At 35.8% G+C, this 27,191-nt stretch overlaps 1 protein-coding gene across 47 annotated transcripts in view; it reads right to left on the bottom strand.

The window, feature by feature from the left end:
* Positions 1 to 27,191, bottom strand: part of RIMS2 (regulating synaptic membrane exocytosis 2) — a 340,243-nt gene that overhangs the window by 226,717 nt on the left and 86,335 nt on the right. For 46 of the 47 annotated variants that reach the window (XM_037381121.1, XM_037381127.1, XM_037381119.1 and 43 more), the window contains exons 3-6: positions 4,708 to 4,775; positions 2,915 to 3,034; positions 981 to 1,080; positions 80 to 203 (exon numbers count right to left, since the gene is read on the bottom strand). In XM_037381121.1, coding sequence (XP_037237018.1) covers positions 80 to 203; positions 981 to 1,080; positions 2,915 to 3,034; positions 4,708 to 4,775 — 412 coding nt within the window. Of the gene's footprint in view, positions 1 to 79; positions 204 to 980; positions 1,081 to 2,914; positions 3,035 to 4,380; positions 4,567 to 4,707; positions 4,776 to 27,191 lie in introns of those variants that run through there. The other variant, XM_037381120.1, reaches the window with a different exon arrangement.

Consider the following 27,191-nt stretch of genomic DNA (forward strand, 5'->3'; position numbering starts at 1 on the left):
TTTGATATGCTTTGCCTTAAAAGTGAAATTTAGCAACATTTCAATCATGTTTAATACCAAAATTTCGGAAATTACTTACCCTATTGGTCTTGAAACAACAAGCTCCACTTGTGGCTCAGGTTTGGATTCTAAAATGATGTTATACACCTCCTCAAAGGTGGCTCCTTGTAGTAGCCTTCCATTCCATTCTAATACTTCATCACCTATAATTTCAATAATAACACTTCGCTTAGGAAGTCTGCTGTGGACTGGGCTTACAATGACAATTTAAGCCATTCTACTCTCAGTTTACTGAATTGTGAAACCTAGGTTGTAGAACAAGTTTAGAGTCCTTTATACAGGAAAATTCTGAGTATTAAAGCCTTTCTGCAGCACAGTTTCAAATACATAAAGTTCAGTGAAACAATGGTATCATCAGTAGGACCCCTACTGAATTAGATAGATACCGCTCTTACTTGTTTTGGCATCTGTGGCTTACAGAAATCCCAACATGCTCTTTAGAATATGCAGATCTTTAAAACAGCATAACTCGTTAACTTACTACTTTGAAGATCCATTTACTTCTACAAGTTTAGTATTTAAGGTCCAGATAGTTGTTATGTTAATAGATAATATTTCTTGTACATTCTCCAATCTAGCAATCCATGATTTGCATGTTGGGATAGAAGCTGTTTCTTAGCCAAGCTGGTTCTGTTCACACATTTGTAAAAGATTGGATTGCTCTAAATATACACCACAAAACGACTGGGCAGAACATCAGTGAATATTATTTTGAGTATAAAAACATGAATAAAAATGTTAAAATATGATTTTGAACATTTCACAAAAGCAGTAACGTCAATAATCTAGTAACTGTCAGGTTGAATTCTGCAGTTGTTCATCACACATATTTAACATACTTTCACATCTAATTGGATCTCCTCACTTGTTATCACCTTCAGAAAAGCAACTCAGCTTATAGATCTGTAGTAGATACATACCTGGTCTAAGATGCCCCACTGTATCAGCTAAGCTTCCTTTTTTAACTTTGGTGATAAATGCGCAGAGTCGACCTGATTCAGTCATCTTTCCTCCTACTACCTGTTTCAAAGAGGAAGTATTTTCATAGAAAGAAAATTACTTTAAATGACTTAAATGTTCTGGCAACAGAAAGAATTCAGTTATTTCCTTTGTCTTCAGGTAGCCCAGGTAAGACAGATACACTTGAAAAAAACATCACAGAATTTTGGCTATGACAGATTACATTTGTACTTACTCTGGCTTTTGTGTAATTTAAACACAATGCCAATGCAAAATGCTAAAGCATTTAAACTTCAGCAAATATGTGTATAGTATGACACTGTATTATAAATTATGAGCCAAAAATGTAAGGTATTGCTGATAGAACTGCTTACTTCGATACCTTTTAACTGAAAACAGATACATTAGTGTAACAGAACTCATGATGTTCACACTAAGAGCTCAGTTAATCAAATTTACTCTGGCTGGGCACATCAGATGAAAATATTTCTCATGCTGAAGATTTCTCTACAGGAAACTTCAACAGGTTTGACCTTAATATTTATCTTTGAATCAGGCAATTCCCTTATCAGAGTCAGTTATAACTGCACATTCTTCAAATTCTTAAGGTTTCTTAACCATCTTCATATTTGGATTTAAAATTTGTGATACTAAATCCTATTTATGTTACTTTCAATAATGTAAATATTTGAAAATTCAGGTCAGAAATAACTACTGAGTTTCAGATGTTTATTGAGATTAATAATAGTTATTCTTAAATCTAAACTATTTGTGAGTCTCAGTAAAGAGTTCATCTATATAGTAGATTTTAGAATTTTAAACATAGAAGTTCAGACAAAAAGTACTTCATAATGGCACTGTTAATCTATTCTCTTGCATTTTCTGACATGAAGACAGTAACACACATACCAAAAGCGATGTTCAACTGGCTTCTCCACTGACTTAAAAATATCATTTTTTTTAAATTAAATTTTTAATTTTTTAATTAAAATATAATTATCAAATCATTAATAAATTAAAAAATTTGCAAAGCATGTTGGTATAAGTAACCACTCTGATTTAATCCCTATTTACAGTGTATGACTATACCTAATCTGCACACCCAAAGTCAGTGCCACACTCAGTAGAGAACAGAGAATTAAACAAACTTAATTATTTCTCACAAGTATCCTGAAACAAAATAAATACAGGCTTCTTTCTTTTACTGTGTAGAATTCATTCGTATTCTTGTACTAGTATTGCTGGAACTGCAAATAATATCACACAAAACTGAGATCAAGATATGGGCTGGAAATAGCTTCATAATGTGTTCAAAGAGTACTGCATCACGAAAAAGATGCAAACACATTACTTTGTGATAATATATAATAAATAGTAAATAATTTTGCATCTTGTGTATTTAAAATGTAGCAAAACAGACAATCAGAGGCAAAAAAAACCCCAGAAACAGGCTCTTCTATTGGCAGACTCTGCTCTGGATTTAAATGTCTCATTAATTTCCAGATGTCCCCCTGATCTTCAAAAGAGATAATTTATTTTTCACATTTCTCCCCTCTTTTGGGGAACAGAAGTTATACCATGGTGCAATGTTCAACACGGAAGCAAGCAGACAGGGTTTGGCTTGCCCAGCAAGGATGCAATTAGTACCTTGCAGAGCAGACATTCTCAGCAAACTTGTGAAAACATGTCTAGTCTTTCAGAAAAATACATTTTTTTGAGCTTGGACCCTATAAAATTACTCTTGGTAACTAAGATGTCTCTATATTGTAATTCTGAGAATGATAAGACATTATAGATATCAGTATGTATATTCTATATAATATGAAAATATTTTCATTTTAAAGGTAGCTAGTTTAACTGCCAGTTGTTAATTCCAAAATTATTCATTACCAACCTTCAATCCAAGCATTGCTCCTGAGTCTCTAGGCACACTTCCATCTTTTAGTCGTTTATTTAACAAAATCCGACCAATGAGACGGTCTCCATCTTTGGATGGTTGCCAAGTTACTGGATGCTATCATATGGTGTTAATGGAAAATACAGTGAATATGATTTTAAAGAAAAATATTTCTGTAATACTTTTCATTTCCTGATATATTTTTTAAATGTCATGAAAGTATTATGATTACACTAATATTTAACATACTCGAATGACAGAAAACTGTGCTGGAAAAGATTCATTTGCATATATAGTCCATGACAATGTATGTCTAATATTTCCTAACAGTATCTGTTTTAATAAATCTAATTTGTAAATATCTAGAATAATCTTTGCATCTTGATTAGGTAGATATAGACAACTATACATAGCCATTTATATACACTGACAATCAGACCTGAGTACTGACAAAACCAACTGTAGAGGTCTAGTATAAGAGTAATACTGAAAAAAAGAAGATTAAATCAAAACAGAAAATTGATATAAGACATTTCTTCTTTTTCCACTATTCCAAATATGTCAGTTTTCTCTAACACTGATAATTTTTTCAGTGTTTTATTTTCTCTCAGTAGTAGTATATTAAAAATTATGGAATACATTAAAAGGTATAATCATTACTCCAATGTATTGTTTCTTTCTTGGAATAATTACTTCAGATACGAAGCATAGTTACAGCGAATGTTATTATTTCATTAATAAACATGGGCACAGTTATACTTGTTTATTAGCATAATTAATAAAATTTAAACATTTTATTTTGTGTAATCATAGTACTTTTTCACAGAAAAACACTATTTCGTGCTTCATTTCATGCACAATTAACAGGCACAGACAAATCTGCTCCCATTACAACTAATAACTCTAAAAAGATTTATCATAATCTCCACCAAACAGAAAGCAAAAACATAAAATACCAAAGCAGATGGCAAAGCCTTTAATTCTGCACGATACTGCACAAAAATGGCATGGCAACAAAACAAAAGAACAACCATGACAGTGAAAGGGAAAAAAGAAAAACAACTTTTCTGTGCAGAGAGACCCAATTTTCTCCCTTTTTCACCTGGGGTTTAAACTTAATTTAATTTCAGCCCCAGGAGTTTGAACATAGTAAATCAAATAAGCCAATCAGTAGAATCCTTATTGTTAATTACTTTATACTTGAAAGTAATACCATGACATGCTATTATGCAACCATAACGACATTCCTTTATGCTTCTCAATTTTTTTCTTAGGCTGCCAAACAGTAAAAGCTGCAAGCATGCAGAGACTTTTCATTTGTTTTTCTTTTCTGCACCTTAAGAAATGCTACATTGTCTCTAGAAACACCCTATCTTTTATTTTATGCACTATTTTAATGAGTGACAGAGAGCAAACAAAGACCAAATGAGCAGGTTAAAATGCAGGCTCCAGAATCTCAGTACCTTCTCGCTATGGCTATGCTCCTCGTTTAGAGTTGTGCTACTACACGTATCTACCCCAGAGTCTTTTATCTGAGGCTCAGACCATTCCAAGTCCTCTTCCAATGAGTGGCCACCAAAGCACACCATTTTCTTTTGCCTCTCGGTTAAGGTGTTAGAATCCGACAAAACTGCCTGCTCACTAGTTTTTCTTTTTCCCCTTTGACTGTACCCTAAAGGTGTGGGATAAAAAAAAAGGATACAAAAAAGAAAACATGCAAAGGTGTAAATAAATCAAAGGAAATGTGAAATGATAAAGGAAACTAAATGGTAAGGCTCCACATGTCTCACCAAAGACATTGGGGATGCCTCACTGCTATGCCAAGACGTATGGTCCAACCAGTTGTAATCCATGTCTCCTGCGAGAATCAGACAGACAAGATAGTGCAGTAAAGGAAAGGTGAAAGAAAGGACAGACAAAGATACAGTAAAATTGTAAAGACTTCTGATTATCCTATCTGATTCATAACCTCTGCCAGCAGGGCTTGCAAAGTGCTTCTAAGAAAAGCTAAGGCTCCAACAAGAGTACACAGAATATGAAATACAGTGAGGAAGGAGGTACGTTTGTGTGTATCTACGTGTGCATAAAATTATGTACGGTGTAAAGCAGCATTGCTTTAGAGTTTTTTATTGTTCCTATAAAATTACTTAAAAGAAATTAAATAAAAAGGCAAGCTGTATTGTATTTGTAACAGAATTTTCAGAGAGGATAGCATTTGAATATGGAATGAGTTTTCATCATAATCTAAAGAAATAGTTTTCTCCATAATCTAAAGAAATAGTTTTCTCTTAAGGAATGTATTATATATATAAACCAGTGTTTATTCTCATCACTTTAATAAAATACTTAAAACAATGGTAGTCTATATTCAGCTGTGCAGTAGATGATATTTTAAGGAAGGTTAAATGACAGATTGATAAGAAAAACAAACATAGAAACTATTTTTAGAATAGAAAGCATATTAACTTTGCTTGAAATGACCAGAGAAATGTCTACTGGTTAAATATCAGGGAAAATTCCAGTAAGTACCCCATAACTGGGAATAAATGCGCAAGGTTTTGATGAAATATATATATATTTATAGAATCAGTATTTAACCTGAATGACAGGCACGTGGTAGGAAGAAAGGTTTAAAACCCCGTTTTATAGAAAAGGTCTAAATGAATGCTGCTGTCCACACAACTGGAGAATGACTCATGTATTTTAATAAAACATTCTCTTTTATGTGGGTACTTTAAATTTTAAAATATGCCCACACATTTTGCATTATTACATTTCTCTCTCTTTTTTCTCACCATTGATACTAACATGAAAAATGTTTTGTTACTATGTGCTACATAATAATATTTTGATACTACTGTATGCAGAAAAACATATTGACTCTTCTATCAAATGTCATGACCATAAGAACACTAAACCAAAGTAGTTCTGCTCTTTTTACTACAGACCACAAATGACATTTTTCTATTTCCATTACTTGGATCCCACTTTGATATTACTCAACTTATTCCTCTGAAATTACATCAATAAGTTGGTGAAATCTTAACACTTGTCTAGAAAACATTAGAGGGAGGATGTGAAGGTACAGCCTCATAAAACTAACACACAAAAAGCTAATACATGCTTTAGAAAAGTAAAATATAGTCTCCTTAGAGGGATATTATGTACAATGAGAAATATGATCTTTTTTCACTTCTTTTCTCCTAATATTGCATATGCTAAATGGAACCTCCTTTCATTTTAAGGAGGGAAACATAAAAAATAACAAAGGATTTATTTTCTAAAAGACACTCTGAGCCTAGTCCCTTAGATTTTGAAGAAATATTGTAGCATATTAAATACCCTTTGACTTCATAAAAACGGTGGTAAAGGGACCTTATAGAACGATTTTGCAGCTTTAATACATTCATATTTTCTATGTAATAAATAGGCCTGCTGTAAATGTATTAACTCTGCTTCTTGATTCTTGAAAGGAAGTTAACGTTTTAAAATGGGAAAGTCACACTGAAACTGCTTTCTTATGACCCTTAATATCTTGACTATATTACAGAGAAAAGTGTGGCTATCCTGCTAAAGGGAAAAGAAATATTCTTCTGAAAGCTAATAACATTTTGCAAAAGGTACTTCTGCCATGGAATTTCCAGTGTTGTCTTACCTCTACATCCAAAGACATTGCTTCAGGGGAACTGAGTGAAATCATCAGTGAGGTCATGAAGATCTAGCTTTTACTGTATAAATATAAGTTTAGAAATATCCAGAAGATAGCAAAAGTTCCAGTCTACATATTGCCTGTTTTACAAATCCTAGTTTTAAAATATATTTTAAACTGAGGAAAACTCATCTCATTACAGTAATGACTTCTCAGCTCTAACTGCATGAACCAAAGGCCCATGAGCCCATACTGTTTTTTCCCAGCAGTTTTTTCCTGTATCATCAATACAACTGCTGTAGCCAAAACCAAAGTCTAACTAAAAAAGTTGGAATTTGGTTCCCTATAATGCGGTACCTAATTCAAGGAGCAGAGCACTGAAATAAAATGAGCTTTATAAGCAGAACAATTAAACCTGATTATTCTCACTTATTCTATTTCCAAGAAATAGTATATTTTCATTGAAATTACTAAATTTAAATGTATATACCTACCATTAGGCATTAAGAATGTACCATTGCAGATTACTGGGTATTTTTTAGAGTTTTAAAATTCTCAGCAACAGTCTCAACTACCACTTATAATCCAAAAGAAGCTACCAGAAAGGAGTACAGGAGTATGGCTGTTACATCCTTGCTGTTTGATACTGTACGTAGCACTTCACCTGTACCTTATGAAACCCATCATGGCTTTGCCAGCTCTCCTGTTCCTGCCTTTCCCCATATTAGTTATACAGTTTTGCGTGAGCTTGCTGAAAGAAAGGACTCCTATCAAACTGATCTTTCACTTGTGTGTCTGCATAGAAAATAACTTCTTAAAAACAGGAAAATAAGTTATTCAAAAGCTGAGTCCCCTGAGATGTACTGACCATATACCCATTCCCACTGTAAATGTGCATATACCTAGTCAGCAAAAACTGGTCCAATATTCACTTGCTACTCGCATGTCCACAATATGTGCATGTAGATGTACACTCAAAATCAGAAATTAAATTAGCTTGACAGTAACTGTACAGTACAGTGTGCTGTACATATATAAGTTCATCCTATAGGTGTTTATATGAGAAAATGTTGTGGAGTGTTGGGCTCTAACAGCCTGGCATATGCACATCCACATTTGAAACATATACATTGACTTTCAGCTAGAGAAATTCTGGATATTTTTGTATATTTTTTAAATATAACTACCTAAAGTAGTAATGTACATACATTAATGCATGCAACAATATGTGATATCACATATTATTTAAGTTATTGAGAGTGATACCTCAAATTTTTTTAAAACTTCCCATTACACTGTAAAAATAAAATACATTGATTATGTTCCTACTATGGAACTTTCATTTTCTCTCTACTTTCAGGGGAAAAAAGGTCCCTTAAAATAAGCTTTTGTATCCTGTTAGAGAAATTTTACAGACAGCTCTCAAATTGAATCTAAAGACCACTAATTCTTCTACCCAGACTTTGGATATTTACTGTACAGATCTGTACAACTGAATTAATCAGCCTATGTTCCTTTCACAATCAATGAAGGGAAACAGAACTTTTTCATGTGTGGAACATTTGGCCTGTTTTAGATGTGTACTTCCAAGTGAGATAAATCCTACCTTTATCATATCCAAAATGTCTAATTTCTCCTCCACTGCTTATAGAGGAGGTCTCTGTGACTCATTCAGATGGTTATCTTCTTCTCATCAGGAGGATCCTATACCCTAAATTACTATTTTCACAAAGCCCCAACTATTTGTTCATGAATCCAAGAAAATATCAAAATTATCACAGGAAGGCAAATCTACTGGATTGATTTTATACAATTAGAAATGCCAAATATTTCTTTCAATATGTCATGTGAACAGGGTATCATATATTCTCTTTTTCACTCTTCACCTTAGCAGTGGTAATGGAGACTAAAAGGATCTCTGGACCAGTTTCTGTGTTCGAGTCTTTAAACCGGGGGTCCTCAAACTACGGCCCGCGGGCCGGATACGGCCCCTCATGATCCTTACTCTGGCCCCCAGTATTTACAGACCCCCCGCCCCCCCCCCTGCCCCCGCCAGGGGTTGGGGGGGGGAACCAAGCAGCCGCAGATGACTGCCTGCCACTGCATCTGCGCGCCAGCCCCCTGGTTAAAAAGTTTGAGGACCCCTGGTTTAAACGTAGGTCCCCGGCTCATCTGCTCATGTAACTGATTTCTGCTTACTAAAAAGGTTTCCAAGAGTCCTCTCACCCATGCATTGCTATATGGTATCCAAGATTAGACACATCTAGCCCAGCATACCTAAGGCACTGGCACATAGACATTGCATACGTTCTAAAAGATCCAGTTATTTTGCAGCAACAGTTTATTCTTTACCACACGGTAAGCCCTGAACCTAAACCTGCATGGAGGAACACATGCAAAGTTGAGCTTGTTGCCTGATCAAAGCGCTCCCACTTCTTGCTCTACTATTTTCCCTTCTCCTTTTCAGTCAAGATATAGAAAGCTGACTTTCTTTTTAATTTGTGTCTCACAGTAAATGCCAATTATTCTAAAATTAAAATGATAATATAAGCAACAACTCCATCCAAAGACTGGTTTGTTCATATCTGTGTTCTTTTTTTCCATTAAAATATGTAGATATATGTTTCAAAAGAAATTGCCATAGAGGTCAGAAATGCTAAAACCCTTGTAGATCATCTAGATTTTGCCCTTACAACTGCATCAAGTCAACTAAATGACAGGCCTAAATACTATAGAAGTTTATAAAATACAATGAAACTTATTAATAAAATATTTTACCTTATAAAGATATACTCAGGATGACTGTCTGGAAGCACTGTAGAATATTATATTTCTATGAGAGATGTATTGCTTCGTACACCCACATTTTTTTAGGTACAATGAATGACTTGAGAAAAATCACTGGACATAAATTTTTCAGTGCAAGTTCTATAAATATTAAAATGTTGACTGGGTAAATGATCTGTGAAATCTTGTAAAATTAAAAGTAATACATACAAGATATAGTTCTTTGTTTTCCTACAAGAAAAATTGTTAAACCATAGTCTTTCTATGACAAAGACACTGTAGTTTTAGTTCTGACTGCCAGAGAACGCACTTGCTGGTCTCTCAGATATTTCTCTTCTGCAATAGCAGATGCTTTATTGAGAATATGTGCATTTAAGGTGTGCAGCAGGAATGACTCAGGAAAAAATGTCACCTCATTGATAAATTATATAAGCTATAATATCGAAGCCATCTTTCATGGAAAAAAGGAAGTAACATATTACTAAGCAAGACAATCTTAGCTAATGTAATTATAACAGCATTCAAATGCCTCGAGTTCAGGAGTGCAGCTGGATTCAAGAAAGGACATATGTGAGGTCTGCTCTTATTAATGTCAGTGAGCTCTCTGTGTATATGGAAAGCATGCATGGACAAATCAGGTTGGGAGAAAAATCACATCAGTGACCAAGACTTTCTGTACAAATGGTGTTAAGCGGAAACATTTGTAATGTAATGTAAACTACATGCTTAGTACATTTTCTTTAGCCGAAACCAAATAGGCAGAGGAAAAGATTTTCTTCTCCACCCAGGAATCCGCAGGAACAGGAACTTCCCATAGCAATGGGAACCTTGAATGACAGCATATATTTGAAAGACTTCCAGTCAATTTCCATTCCCTTTATATCTTAATGTTTAATTATGTATTTTTTGCTACTTAGAACAGCTTTCCTGCCCAGAAATGCGGTAACTAAGTATCTTTTAAAAGGTATTAAGGGATTTTAATCTAACCTACACAGTATGTGTCTACCCTTTCTTGAGTATTGTCCAAGTACACAGTCAAGTCCAAAACCCTTTATCTTCCAAACAGTCTAGACATAAGATGCTCAGTTTAATTGGCTATTCTACACATAGTCTTTCAGGATGCTCTAAGGTGTCCAAAACCGTCACATAGGATACATGCATGATTTGCTTCCTTTCTATCTAAACCAGGACCTATCTGAACTGTAAAGTTCTTCCCTTAGTAAATTAAAAACATCACCTTGATTTGAACCAAGTAAAACAAAAATGTTTCCTCAAATTCAAATCTCATTGCCAAAAAGGTCAGGCCAGGTCATATATAGCTTCATGTTCTTCAAACTGATAAGTCTACCTGACTATATACTGCAGTGCTGAATACATACTAGATACTGATTGCATGACCCAGTAGTTGTGTTTATGTGTCATTACTCAAAACTACAAACAATTTATCTATGCAACTGAATGAGTACATTTCCCCTCCAAGCTGACTTTCAGCATAAGGGTATGTGAGCAGAGCACATCCCATGTCACTTGAACCTTCTCTGAACTGCAAGGCTTCCAGTGAAGCCCTATACCAGCTCTGGAGAGAAGTGGAAAGTGGACTACAGATGATGAAGAACCTTACATTAAGCAGGTTACTTTCTTTGTTTGCAACACTATCCATCTAGATTGCCACACAGTGGGTGACTCCAAAGAGGAGCTACACAGCCAGAATTGCCTGGAGGTGATTATATGAGTGCTTAAACAATTGTTTTGTCAGCTCTGGACACTTCAGGGACATGCTAGCATTTGGTACAGGAACAAATGCAAAGTTGCCTGGCACTTGTAAAGCACAGAAATATTTTTCAGCATCACTAATGCAGTCTGAGCACTGATGACAAATGGAAGCTTCTTTTTGCAGGTCTTACAACAGGATCTGAAACTCCCTACCATACATTTCAACATTTCTTGTTTAGAAATAATTATTCCTCTGAATTTGTCAGCTTTTGACATGCAACAGCCCAGGAAAATGTCTGAAGGATCTGGTCCTAACAAAACAAAAGAGAAAAGCTGTTCTTCATGTAAAGGATATGAAGTACAGCCTTGACTTCTAATATATGAAAGACAGAGAAATGCAGTAATTAGGTGAAAAATGTAACATCTTCATTAGTGATAAGGAAACTGTAGACCACACTGATGTTTGCATTTAGCCCTGACTATGTAAATCTGTGACCCCTGTGCTAAGTGCTACACTTAGGCCTCAAGAGAATAATTGCTAGGGGCTGGGAAGTCTCAAAGCAATCATATAAATCAGGGGTCCTCAACTACGGCCCGTGGGCTGGATATGGCCCCCAGGGTCCTCAATCCGGCCCCCGGTATTTACAGACCCCCCCGCCCCCCTCCGCTGAGGGTTGGGGGGGAAACCAAGCAGCTGCAGATGACTGCCTGCCACTGCATCCGCGCGCCGGCCCCCTGGTTAAAAAGTTTGAGGATGCCTGATATAAATGAATGCAAAAGATCTAGGAGATCTTTTATCAGATCTTCTATAAAGCAGGCCTTGACCCACTCGTGAGATTCAACACTGCAGATCTTAAAAGAAGTCAAAGATTAAGTAGCAAAATCACACTTCTGCACAGGAACTCGACAGTCATCTACACTATGAAAATTACTATGCACAATTCAGCAGAGATTTCTGATTTGGAGCTTAGAATACTAGCAGATGTTGTAAAGTGTCCCTCACCTGAAAAGTAGAGACACCCGACTTCATCTCAGGTAGTTTTAAATTTCTATATCTAAACCAGTTACTCTTGGCTCCATTCATCTGACATATTTTATACATCCACTTTAAGGCTGACATGAATTGTACTCAAAAAATATCTAGTTTTCTTCAATCACTATAAAAGAAATCAAGATGATTAGCTTGCATGTAGATGCCTAGTTTGTGGATGTCTACATTTAGTCAGATGGAATCCCAGTTCTGATATATGGATCTGCAGTTTTATAGGATCGCTACATGTGATGAAGGGTATACGAGTGATTTTGTGTGACCTTGCATAACTGCCCTTGTTGATGGTGAACATCCATGAACACTGGAAGTTCTTATGGCTGAGAAAGAAAAACATAAAAGAGAAGCTACACAGCTGGAAGACTCTAAACAGTTGATTGCTGCATCCCACAAGGCAGGTGAGAGAATTAACTGGGGGACGAGGGAGAACACATAATGATGCATACGCATGTGGCAAAAATTATGACATGGAGAACATGTGGGCACTGACTAGAGATACTGACACCAAAGAAACTTCTCTGGTCTACATGGGTCAGTCATTAAGAATTTAAAAACCTCTTGGGATTTTGGAGGGGTTTGGTCGTTGGGGGTATTTTAAGTGATGCTGTTTAGGGGACAATGTTATTAAAATTGAAGACCCTGATTTACCTTCAAAACATATGTAGCCTTGTTTTCAACCATTACTAATACTGCTCAACAGAAAGGATATTACTTTCAGCAGAAAGGATTACCTAATGTAAAGGGTCAAAGGGTTTCAGCATGACCATTTTGTTCTGCCTCTTTCTGAAACTGAGACTTAGCATCACTGTTGATAGAAGATTTACTGGAAGTATTTTCCCAAGTATGTTTTGCTGGAAGGATTTAAATTACAGGAAAGACTTTCTTCAAAATTACATTTCCTAAAACAAAATTAGGCTTACTCTATTAGTCAAATATATTTTGATAAATGTCTTCCCTTGAAATAAATTGAGAGAAAGCATATCAATATGGCAAATACATTTGTATGATATATTGTCTACTTCCCGTAGAAAGCTACTGCATATTAAAACCAGAGGGCTAGAGCTAAAAAAAAATAAAAGAAAAAGAGAGAAAGAAATGCCATAATTTCTAAATGGAAGTCCACACTCACCAGACTCCCATGGAAGATATGCTCCCAGTCACAGCACAGTGCACGTACTAGATGACCTCATAGACTTACAGCCACGCCTCTCATATGACACCTGAAGTGTGACCCTATATGTCACACCATGGCCACTCTCATGTGATCCAGTACACAAACTCACACTCTGGGTCACCAAGAAAATGGACTGGTACTGTTAAGAAGCCATGGGAAACAGCCAGACATTGTATACTGGGGGCCCAGTCCACCACTGCCAGTTGATATCTTATGAAGTTTCTCGGATTTGCACACCTTTGTCATATGTTCCCTACTACTCTATTTCTAGTAAGATCAGGGAACATTGGAAGTAATTAAGCATGATATCCTATGGAATACTCTCTTGTGTGATTTTCTTCAAGACTGTTTTAGAAAAATGTTTACCCCAAATTACACTTTTGACCCTACTTCTGGTGTTTTCACTTTTCCATTTCTCCTTCTCTTCTCTCTATAGGAAGTTTTGAGCCTATGCTTGGAAAATGAAATTCCTTCAGCAGAATACAAAGAAAAACACATTTGGGAAAGCTTAGATAAGACAATATTTCTGGATCGTGCCCAGAAGTAAATAATCAAAAACAATTTACTACATTATTGTTATTATTCTAAATAGCTTAAATTTTTAGTCCTTTCTTAAAGGATATGCCTTTTTCTTCCCTGTTCAGATCCACAGAGACCATACGTATGTTCATGGGCTGACCTGACACATCTTCCTTGCTTATCTGCCATTACTACACATCCCTCCACCCTAAGGCTCCAACTGACAGCTTCACTGCAAGTTCCTTACCATCTCAGGCTTGGAACCAATATCAGCAATACCAGCTTGCCTGCACATGAATAAGAGAGGTATTTAAAGAGGAAACAAGCACTATTAGTAACTCAAGGGAGAACAAAACCTATTAATACCATTAAGGAATCCCATACCTGGCCCTTGTTTCAGTAGTTCATTCTGTAGCTCTGTGATGATATTTCCATTAACTAAAAGCAGGTAGCCTAGTTAGGTGTGCTGAACAAGCCTACCTCTCTTCACAGACTAGTCTACTGAAAGTTAACACACTCTTGGCTATAACCCACATAGGAATTAACTGGCTTCCGGAATGTGAGGAAAAAAACCCTATGTTTCCCAAATCACTAGTGCAGAAAAATGAGTCACCTTGCAAAACAACTGCTTAAGGAAGCACAGTTCTGTTGTACAAGCACAGAAGATCCAATGGTTCTGGGCTGTCATGGAGCTGCTGCACAGCTGGGCACCAATCTGCACAACAAATCCCTTCCTCAGACTGTGAAAACAGTCCAGGCAAGTTCAACTGTCTTGCTGCCAACAGCAAGGCGACAGTAAAACCTGACAAGCCAGTTGGAAATGAGCCTTATAGCACCCTGGAAGAGAACCCAGATCATAATTGGAGCACTATGAAAATTTGTGAGAAACAGCTGCAATGTTTAAGAAACAGGATTAGGTCTTGTGTGCTCATTATACCTATTTCCATTAGATTTTTCTTATCGTTACCACACTATTTACATTTGCCAAAGGAAGCTTGGTTAAACTGAAGAAATAAGTAGCTTGAGGAAAACTCTATTTAGGATTAGTAGACATATTTACTTATGCAGTTCATTTTGTGCTGACTTATATTCAGCTTTCCAAACAGATATATACTCTTTTTACATCCTGAAGTTGTGACTGGCAAAAAGACTGTCAGAGTAGCTCCAACAAGGCTGCCTGGCATCTGGAAGTCTCAGGGGCATAGGATTTACTGCACATGCACTGAATCCTAAACATGAACCTATTTCTATTTGGGCATCTTGGACAGACATATTAGCTCTCTACCTTTGAGAGGCAATGAGTAACCAGGGGCATTTTAACTCCTTTTAGAAATGGGCATCTGCTGACAGGGAGTCTATATCAACGTTTTCTTCAAATAATACATTCAAGGCTACTAGAAGAGCTAAAGTTAATACAAAAAATAAAAACATATATTTATTTTCTCAACAGGTATACATATGCATAGATCCTTCTAATACTTATTAGTGAAAAAAAATGCTGAAAACCTAACCTCTTATATTGTGTACTTATTTACGTTCAAACTTTAGAAAGAAAGAAAAAAAAAACCACAGGAAAATTAAACCCATATATTGCATACTTATTTACTTTCAAGCCTTAGTGCTTTGATGTCAACACTAATTATTACAGAAAATAGAAAATAACCCTAAGCTACTTTGAATCAGTATATCTTAATTACTAAGTAAGCCTCAAATTTACCAAGTGAAGACAACAGGAAATGATGAAAGACAGCAAGGGAATGGATTCTTTATGAGATGTGATGTCAAATTCACAACAAGAACACAAACGTGGTGTGTCAGTTGTACTCATGACAGAGCTATATTAATTTCATCAAGAGAACAATCAAACATAAGTAAAGCTGAAATAGTGAACATGTCAGGAAAGAAACAAAAGTCTTCTCATCTTAGTTTTAAAGAAACATAAATATATTAATACATAATAGTCTTCTATATTTTTATCCCCAAAGTCACATAGAGATAATCCTAATGAGAGGAGACACTACTAACATAGAGATGCCTCCTATCATAGGCACATCATTATCTAGAATCAATTTCCATCATCAGCGCAACAGCCACCCACATATTATGACTGAGGATCAGCCAGTTGTTTCATTGATCACATCTTATTCCTTTCTCTCCACTACTTCCAGTCAGGGTCACTAACATCTTGCTACCAAAAAGTGATATTAAGAAATACTAATCTTGTGTTTTTCAGTATGAGATAACTAATACACAAATAATGTATCTGTGTATCTAATGGAATAATACAATAAAAACAACAACAACAATAATAAATAATTTTAAAATATAGAAATGTAAAATTTTTAAGTGAAACACTCTTTTAAAATCATCAAAGCAGTAGCTAAGTTCCAGTTCACCATTGCCTTTTTCTGTTCAGTTATTAGGTTTTGTTTGGGACGAAGAAATATCCTCCACTTCTACCCTTGGACATAGCTGTCATCCTATAAGGGCAGCTGGAGGGAAGGAGTAATGCAGAAAAAGGTCCAGTCCACATTTTTGAGTGTGGTATCCCCAATAATTTATTACAAGCCCTCAGTGGGCACAGAAAAGAAAGCTAAATTCATTCTAAATGTCTTGATCACTGATGAGAAAACACACATTTTAGAACAGAAATAGGAATAGAAATAAAAATAACCCTAAAAAAAACACTTCTGTATTATACTTGAACAATTAGGCATTTTGACTTTCTTATACATAATTCTAAGTTTGCATTATGCAGAAAGTTACGGGCAAATTTTAAGTCTACCTAATAATCAAGAGTGAAATACAACTACTGTGGTATACATCACCAGTTTAAGATTAAATTATTTGTAACAAGGAAAAAAAGTATTTCAATACAAATCATAGCTGCTTTTTTTTTTCTTTAAAGCTGATCTAACATTTCACATGTGGAATACGAATAACAGCCTTTCTGATTGTCTAAACAAGTGTAATCTTTAACAAATTCAAGCTGCTACCATCTCAAAACTGACATCTGAACTGCAGCAGACGCAATATAGGCTCACTTCACTGTTAAAATCGCTTGATTCAAGAAACAAGAGCTTAACCACAGTATTAAAACCAAAGTATCATGCACCCCTGGCAGCACATATGCCTTAGTAAATGGTCTAAAACATGCAGTGCATCTGCTGATTCAGTAGGCTGTAGTGGCAGCAAAAAAAAACAGTGTGAGAGAGTTTTTCATCACCTTGACACTGCAATAAAAGTCTCTGTAAACTAGTAATTGGATCATTAATTATTGATCTCTCCTTTAATAGTCACAATGAAGAAAGTAATTTGGTATATGTAAAAACACCTATTGTTATGAGTGTGGTTTCGTGTTATTTTTGTCAAACTACCTTCTTTGAAGGAAATTAATGATCTCCTTAAAGAACAGAAAACCTAAAAATGAAAACCCAGTGGATTCCAGAAGTAGCAATCATAATGAGCTGCCTAATTTAGTTTCATGCCTTCTATGCACAGGTTTGACTATATAATCAAATCCATTTAAAGCAATGACCTGTTATATCGGGTTTACAGTTTAAAGAACAGATGTGCAAAAATAAAATACCAATGACCAACGTTATTTTTTAAGACATTTTGGCACCATCAACTTTATTTTGTGCCTTTAAATGTCTATATGTACATATACACATGCAGGAAAATTCACGTATGTGTTACCGTAAGAGGAAGGTTAGGTTGCAAAACGAAATATTCAGAAGATAAGAATGATATGAGACTTAGTTTGCCATGGAGCATTAATTTAGTCACTATACAAATGTTTTACTGTATAACCTTTGATGGCAAACTCCCCATATGCCCCAGGACCACAACCATCTTCTGTGCACGGAACAAAGGGTTTAGATTAAATAAGCAAGTAATCAATATCTGTTTCTTCAGTTAATGACCTCTTTCATTAGCTACTGAATGTAATCTAAATGCAGATCTAAATACAAAATTATTTGTCTCCCGAGTGTATTTCTCTAGTGCTCTCAGAGTATGTTCGTTCTACTGGAGCCGAGGTTAAATTCAAGGAATTATTCTTTGTGGCCTGTCTGCATAATGAAATGAAGTGAATGCTACAATTACCCTCTTTTAAATGAGCTGCTGAATACAGACATAGAAGCAAAACCTGTGAAATGTTCCAAACAATTTTCAGTGCCAAATTTCAGAAATGTTGGACTTCATTTTTCTTCAATAATTTCTAGGGTCATAGTTCTAACTTCTTCTAGGTCTATGATACTCATGCTTAGTAAATGACAAGAATTTACAAAAATCTACTTACCAAAGAAACATTAAATTTTATTATATGATTAAAAAAAAAAATATCCTCTTCTCAACATCCATCCAGGACTACTCATATCTACATATACGGACCGGATGGAAACCTCCTTTGTAATACAAATTTTCTAAGGATGTTCTTCAAAGAGAACCAATACAGTTAGTAAAATGTCATGGAGATAGAATCACATAATGGTTTGGGTTGGAAGGGACCTTAAAGATCATCTGGTTCCAACCCCCCTGCCATGGACAGGGACACCTTCCACTAGACCATGTTGCTCAAAGCTATATAAGAGATACAGGGGTAAGACTGTTAAAATCATATATATAGAGAGAAAGATAAATACATTCACTTTCCAAAATTAATTTTGAATCCTAATGATAAAAAGTAGATTTCTTAATTGTAATTTTCAATGTCTTCATGATTTCAAAAGAATACAGAACAATGGAAGATGGGTTATTCACAAAAGAATAGTTGGTTGATGTTAGCTCTGTAATTATTTCATTTAGCTGAATACATAAATAAGCATGTTTCTCTGGGACCTTCCCACAGTCAATAAGAACTACTCCCATAATTATAGCTTTCACGGTAGCTGAAGCTGTAATAAAAGTCACATAAGGGATTTAATCTCAGTCTCCTGCTTTTATGTAATCACAATAATCCAAAAATATATCTCCTGAGGCTAAATATTTCCAGAACAAGTTTAAGCAAAAAGTTGGTATTTTTCACTACTTTTAGAGGAAAATTCCCTTACCTCCTGTACTTGTTCATCTTTAAATTTCTGGACAATTGAGGAGAAAAAAAGTCATAATCATACAATCATTTAGGTTGGAAAAGACCTGTAAGATCATATAGCCCAACTGTTAACCTGGCACTGCCAAATCCATCACTAAACCATGTCCCTAAGTGTCACATCCACACATCTTTTAACACTCAATGGCTGCAAAAACAGCAGGGAATTTCACCTCATAAATTGGATCAGGTCCTACATCTTGGAGGCTCATTGCACAAAGCAGTCTTTCCGCCACTGTAACTTGTGTAGCTCACACCAAAAGAGTTTTTCAGAAGCAAACAAATACTCTAGATGAACCTCAACTACACTTTTTCTCCAGGTGAACAACTATATTCAGAGAATGGAAGTTGCACATTTCTGTTATAAACACTAAAATTATACTGCTCCAAATGAGGCTAATAACTCATTCTTGTTACAAATATCAAGGATAAAAAAGCGAAATGCTCTAAAAGCCACCAAGCAACTTCAGATATAATTGTGTAAGACACTTGTGGTGCAAACATTTTCAAAGCATCCTCTTCTCCCTAGCTTCAGTTGCTCATTTGCTTAGGTGTGCACTTTACTTGACAATATAATTAATCCAGATTAAAACAGCTCTTCATATAAAAGGCTTTTCACATTTGCCTTGTGACTCTCCACATCAGTTTTATCTTCAGGCAAACTGCTATTGTGCTAACCTGCTACTACCTAAAGAAGACCAGCAGCAAATGCATCGTGTTTTCTCCATTGCCTGGCCTCTTCAGAGATTTATACATTTCACTTATTAACTACTTATTCATCTCTGCAGAATATGAAACTGAAAGCCTTTGACAGGGAAGCATAACAGGAAATATGAAAATTAGATAAACTTTTTTTATTATTATTTTGGATTAAAAGCACCAGAAACCTGTTGAAATTAAGTTCCAGGGGATTCCTGTTATTCAAATATTACTGTTAAGGAAAAAAATTTTGTTGCCTTTTATGTTAAGGGACTAGAAATCAGGGCAGAAGCTGCCTCTTTTCCTCATCATGCGTTCTTGATATCTCTACAGGATTCAGATGTGAAAAAAATAGTTGTGGGATCCAGCTGGCACAGGTGTCACCACAGTGACCTTAACAGGTAAGGCCAGCTGACCTGCAAAAAACCAAAGGATCCTTCTCCTGATTTAAATTGCCAGTGAACACTCAGAAATGCACCCATTAGTCCCTTGAAAGACTGCTCAGCATTTTTTTCTTTGAATTCCCTGAAACACTCTTATTTTCTGCCTGTGTCTGCTCAGCACAGAAAAAATACCACAGAGCATCTTTGCCGTGCTGTAAGAAACATGGTCCTTGCTCAAGTCAAGGTTTTCTAAAAAAGCAAAACCTTGAATAAGCTACAAGATAGTAAATTTATTATTAGAATATTGTATTACCTGAACTTGTAATTTTAAAAGATTCCTCATATACTACATTATTTAATTTACTCTGATGAGAAATAATTTTAACCTCAGTATTCTTCTGTTGCTGCTTACTATTATGCAAGTAAACTGGGACCATTTTTATCTATCAACAGAAAATAAAATTAGCTTCAAATGAAATCTTGATTAGTAATACTGCAAATACAAACAATGACACTATTAATATTTATTACTATACATTTCATAATGGACTGCGATTTGTAATTCCCATTTCTGGATTGATTTATTGAATAAAGAGATACCGCAGGTTTTTGCAAATGTAGGATTGGCTATGCTCATAGCTATACACTGTAAACACAAGCAGTTAATGGCTTTTTAGGGTGACATTGCTGTTCCTGCCTACTTTTTTTTAGATCATCCTCTGTCAAATCTGATAAAGCACTGGCAAGTATGATATGCTTTGGGAATAACAACTTTGGCAGACTACATGTCTCAACAAAAACAGTGATAGAATTTAACTGCTCCTCTGCCACAATTCTTTTGTGTCTCTTTTCTTTCTCCTTGTTTTCAAATGAGATCTTATGCAAAAAATGGCTTCCACATTTCATAAATGACTGTGTTCTTAAGATCAGTCTCATCATTTTCTTTGTTTCTACAACATCCTTTTTTTCTATAAGCAAAGTATAGTAAGTAATACGCTATTTCTTTTAGTACAGTCAGAAGCAACAAAAGATGGATAATACAGAAATCCCCTGCTCCCTGGAATTCATATATTTCCCAGTGTAAGTGTCCCAATGGGGGAAAGATAAAAACATTAATGCGCTTTTTCTTTAATTCCAGGTACTGCACACACCAAAACCTTGGTAGGAGTTTTCCTGTTCCTAGGGAGAAGTTCAATAGGATCCTTCACAATCTTTTACTAAAGCATCCTTTATAACCACAGAAACTTCTACTCTTCTTATCTCCAAAAAATCTGCCACATGGAATCAACATCACGTAATCAGACATGTGAGCTAAATAGGTGAATGCAATGCTAGTGAAAGATAGCTTTGGATACAAACTTGCTGAGTTACAACAGTTGTCCCAACCTTTACCAAACCTTGAGCAAAGTTCCTGAGTCAGTGTTATGCTGCAGACAGTGCCATAGACCTGCCCCCGGCAGCTGCAGCATTCATACTTACTTCTGTGTGGCCCTGAACAAGATGAGGAAGCATTTCAGGCAACAATTTACTGTGAGCCATAGGTTACGAGTTACCAATCCACAGTGTAGCAGAAGACCAAAGTGACCACTGACCTCATTTTGACAGCTTGGGTACATCGAGGAATGGGAGCTACCTCATCTATGACAGGCACAATAAAGCAGTTGACTCTGCAAGATTCATGCACTTCTTCACTTTTGTGGAAGCTGTCTATTCTGGGAATAAACACTTTCAGAACTGTTGTGTAACCAGCGAACTGGGTATGGTGGATGTCAAAACTCTGCAGTTCCTCCCCTGGCTTAAAGGCACCCATCAGAAGAACCAGCAGGCAGAGACAGCACAAGCAAGTACTAGTGTGGGTTGTTCTTTCTCAAACATTGTGTAACACAGGCAGATATTCCACACTGGAGACTTCAGGCCCTCTTCCCAGCTCTGACCTTGCGCAATGGCTGGATTACTTAATCTGCTCGAATAGATAAATCATTAAAAGAGTAGATTTAGGAAAGCTTTGAACATAGCAAAAGAGGTGTGAAGTCAATGTAGAGGAATGAACAAATGCCAGTAGTGCTAATAGAAGAGAGACAAACGGGTATCACAGTTTGAGAATTTAAAGATTTTTATTTTTGCAAAATCTTACAAGACTCAGAGCAGACCAAAGGAAGACTAGAACACAGAAGTCAAAGAAGCAAGCCTGGGGGTTAGAGGGAAATGAACTGAATGCTGGAAAAAATTAGATCTATTGCTCTGTTTAAATGCTTTGTGCCTGAATAGAACACCACTTCAACCAAACTTTTGGCAAGTGACCCCCAACTGGAACGTAACAATTATAACAAAGGTTAACTGAAATGTGAATCTTCAGTTCTTCCCATAAAAGTAATGAGCAATGAGCTCAAACTGCAAGGAATCTCAATGCTAAACTTTGTTCTGACAGTGATCCATTGATTTCCAGTCCATAAAATCAAGATAATAAAGCTTTCTTCCACCTACAGAAGGGAATGAATGTGAGCAGCTCCAGTACTACTGTGATGAGCGTTCTGCAAAGGACCATGAAAAAAATGGACAGTTACAATAATCCAGGCTCTTTCAAGAACTAAAAGAATAAATATGTCTCATTTTTCCAGATACCATTCATTCCCTAAAATGAAAAAGGCAGATACCTGCCGAAAAAGGACCATGGGGTAATCAAAGATATTGGTACAAAGCAAATGTTTCAGGAAAGTACAGCTGACCACGCAATCTGGGTACTGAAATTTTTTAACTCATATTTGATTCTTAAACACAACAATGTTGTATCCAGAGTCCAGTTCAAGGCAAGAAGTAATCAGAGATTACCAAGAGATGGGTTCTGATTCTGCAAAGGAGCGAATGCCTTCTCAAAGGTGAATGTTTAAGGCTGAGATTCCTCAGGCTGGTATGTAGGAGTTTATTTTGTCACACTTTGAATTTAGTTTTCAAGAGGAATCTTGATTTTTTAGACCAGTACTTTTTTTACAAAGCTTCTATTTACAGTTCTTGTTTGCTTTTGAGTCAAGTAGGATAATTAGGAAAACAGAAAGAAATTACATCAAAAGTTCGCCTAGTGCAGCTGTATCACATACAATTAATTTAAATTCAGTTACTGAGCCTATGTATTAATGAAAAAATAAATGTACTTGCAGCTGTGATGTTTGGGAGTATACATACATAATTTTTTACTCAGTTTGGATATTATTCATTTCAATATTTTAAAAATCTTCATTATACCTTAGCAGGTACCATGTCCTATTTAACAACATCAAAATACTGTTCTCAGTCTGTATTTGACATCAGCCAGAATGTTGTCAGCTGGCACTGCAAATATATATGTAAGTAAGAATCGGTTAGCGTTTCTCAAATTGCATTTATATAGTAGATTTTTTTCTTTTGGCTTAGGAAAATACTTGGCTTTGTTTGATATAAATATAGCACCTTTAAATGCATACATTATAAGTCTTGATTGTGGATTGTTTTGTTTTCTGCTAACATTACAGAAATGAGGATCATACAAACAGAAGTATCCTCATTAATTAAATTACAATACACTAAACATACGCATGGACAAACTTTTTTTGTAGAATAGAGAGAAAAAATGTGTTTCTTCATATACAAAATTCTAATTTTGCAATGTTTATAATACTATAAAAATTAGAATACCTCACCTTCATCTGTCAAGACTAATTATTTTTGTAGCTTGAAAAAATTCACCTTGGGGGACTAATGTCACATGGTTGTACTAAGCTGGAATGTGTAAAACAGCATTGTTACAAGAGCCTTATGTTAATATTCACCAAACTTTTGGTCTATCTGTAAGCACAAAATGATGCATTTAAAGGAATTGTTCCAGAACTTCATCATGAAAAAGTTCTGCTTACAGTAGAACAATAAACATTTTTCAGATATTGAATACTGCTTTGTTACTCAGTTTTACATCAACTATTTTTTTTTTATTTAGGTCTTTCACACACAATGTACATAAGTCCCCAGCCTGTTTCTCATTAGAAATTTCTGAAAAATGTACACTATACTGTGCAGCCTATGGAGAACATAATGCAACTGATAGAGAAAAATGATAGTATTATCAGTCTGCTTCACCATTTCTATCAACAGTCAGCATTTTAAAATATTACCATACTGTTTCAATATTTAATCCTGGAAGCACATTTCATATGTTTCTTATTACCATGTTATTTAATATTGTTAGCTACTGTAAGAATATGGAGTGATAGGTATAAATGAGTTCATTAAATTCCTAGATTTCATTATACATTAACATTATACTTACTGAAAAAAAGGTAACTATAATCCATACACATGCCTTCATAGGAAATAGAGAAATTCTCAGCTGACTTCTGAATTCATGACTTTCATATTATGCCCTTTGCTCTGCCATGTTCATTATTTATGACTCAGGATAATGAATACCAGTACACATTACCATTTCAAACTGAAAAGTTATTTCAGTTTTTATATTCTTTCCTACCAGTGGAAATATTTTTCAACTACGTGCCAAAAGCACTTTTTTGCATATATTAAAACACTTCTCTAAAGCAAGTTCCATATTTTAATGAAGAGCTTCCCATAAGCCAACATTAGATACAACATACACTTCCCATGTTGGATTTCCTCTCTCAGTCGATAGTATTTTTCACACATTTCCTTTGCGGTATTGGAAATGCCTGAATAGCATGTTGGGTAAAAGAAATCAAACATCTAATTTCTTAGAAACTGGCATAAGTGGAAACTGTTATACAACTCTTAATTGCAAACTAAGAATTTCATCAATCAGCACCAGAAAAAGGCAAAGGTGACTGTCCCAGACAAAAAAACAGATGTTGCCAATGAACGTAACTGAGATTTCCAGTCATTGCTCAGCTGAAAGGGACTATGAAAATGTGGGGCTCCACACTGAGATTTCTGGATGAGATCTGCCCATATTGCAATTTAAAAGGCTGTTCTTGTTGCTGTTTTCACAGGAAAATCAAGCTGCACCTTAAAAGCCTCTTCACGCTTGTACACCTCTAACTTTAAATTGCTCAGCAAGTAGAACTTTCTTGATGTTTAGCAATGAGAAGCAAATCATCTTCCTGCCCCATGTCTCTAGGGTGCTCACAAGAAGCACAGCAAAACATGGGTCAGAATGAAGAGATTTAATAGGGATAACAGGTCTTTTCACTAAAATGTCAATTTTACGGTTATCTTTGAGAAGAAAAAAAGCATTTTCATCTGTAGCCAAAGAAGATATAAAAACCCTGATAATATTGAATGAATAAACTGTGCTAAGAATACAATCTCATAACCTTTAGGAACGCTTTGCTGCTTTACTGCATTTCTACACTGAATGAGAAAGTAACTTCAGAGTTTGTCTTTCCTCCATGTTCTAATTTACTTATATGGCATATAAATCAAATAGTAATAGGACTTACCACTAACATTAACATAATGGATTATATATGAAAATATTTTTGTTATAAATCATGACGACCACAAAAAAAAGTACTAAGAAATGGAAAATGCTGGGTTGCCGTCAAGTTCTCTGTTTTGTCTCTCCTTTCTATTTCTTCCGTTGTGAGTTCTGTTTAACACTGCAGAGATACCAGGTATAAGCAAAAACATATACATAAACTGTACAGCAAGCTTAGATTATTGCATAGTACATATTCTGCATCTTTTCTAATGACTCAATTGCTTAGGAAATGGGAAAAGTAGCTTTATGATATTTGTAAAACATTGGATTTTTCTGGTCATTCTTAAATTTGCTGTTTTTACATTTTTCCTTTTGAAATAATAAAAAACTTATTTGTATTGCAATTTCAATGTTTGCAGTTAAGGCCTTAACAGATATATTTCTCTGTCTTAATGGACTAATTTAATATAAAAATTTATATTTTATAAAATATTGGTCATATTTAACATTTATTTACAGTTTCATCAGGGCTGCTGTATATACCTGCTTATTTTCTTCATCTAACAACAACATAGCAAATTTCACACTGATCTCAAAACACTTCAAAAAGAAAATCATGTAGAATAACAGAACAGTTAAGGTTGGAAGGTTGGTCATCTAATCCAACCCCCCTGCAATAAGCAGAGGCATCTTCAGCTAGATGCTAAAGCTTGCTCAGAGCCCCATCCAACCTGACCCTGAATGTTTCCAGGGATGGGGCACCTACCACCTCTCTGGGCAACCTTCTCCAGCGTTTCACCACCCTCACTGTAAAAATCTTCTTCCTTATATCTAGTCAAAATGTACCCCCTTTTAGTTAAAAATCATTACCCCTCACACAATCACAAAAGGCCCTGGTAAAACTCTGCCCCCATCTTTCTTATAGGCCCCCTTTAAGTACTGAAAGGCTGCAGTAAGGCCTCCCTGGAACCTTCTCTTCTCCAGGCTGAACAACCCCAACTCTCTTAGCCTGTCCTCATAGGAGAGGTGTTCCATCCCTCTGATCATATCTGTGTGCCTCCTCTGGGCTCACTGCAACAAGCCCATGTTGTTCTGAAGATGACTCCAGAGTTGGAAACAGCACTGCATGGGGGGTCTCACCAGAGCAGAGCAGAGGGGTAGGACCACCTTGACCTACTGGCCACACCTCTTTTGATGCAGCCCAGGATGTGGTTGTCTTTCTAGGCTGCAAGTGCACATTGCCAGCTGACGTCCAGCTTTTCATCCACCAGTACCCTCAAGTCCTTCTCCACCGGGATGCTCTCATTCTCTTCATCCCCCAGCCTCTACTGATACTGGGGGCTGCCCTGACCCAGGTGTAGGACCTTGCACTTGGTCTTGAATATCATGAGGTTCACATGGGCCCACTTCTCAAGCTTGTCCAAGTCCCCAGGTCCCTCTGGATGGCATCCCTTCCCTCAGGTATGTCAACAGCACCACTCAGCTTGGTGCCATCTGCAAGCTTGCTGAGGGTGCACTCAATCCTACATATCATTCATAAAATATTTCAAATTTGAAAGATTAGGTAAGGAAGAACATAAAAGTAGAAATTGTGTATATTTATTTAAGAGTATAGCGTCTAACAGTCTTGAGGGGAAATAAACTTCAAATTTTCATTCATAAATTCTCTCAAAGCATTATCATTCAAACATTAAACTTTGTATACAAAACTGCTTATTTGCATGTCTAGTTTAGTCATTGAGCTGGAGGTGGGATTAGTTTGATCTGACACACACAAGCAAAAGGATGAAT

The sequence above is a fragment of the Falco rusticolus genome, chromosome 3 (assembly GCF_015220075.1).
Source record: "Falco rusticolus isolate bFalRus1 chromosome 3, bFalRus1.pri, whole genome shotgun sequence".
In the NCBI taxonomy this organism is placed as follows: domain Eukaryota; kingdom Metazoa; phylum Chordata; class Aves; order Falconiformes; family Falconidae; genus Falco; species Falco rusticolus.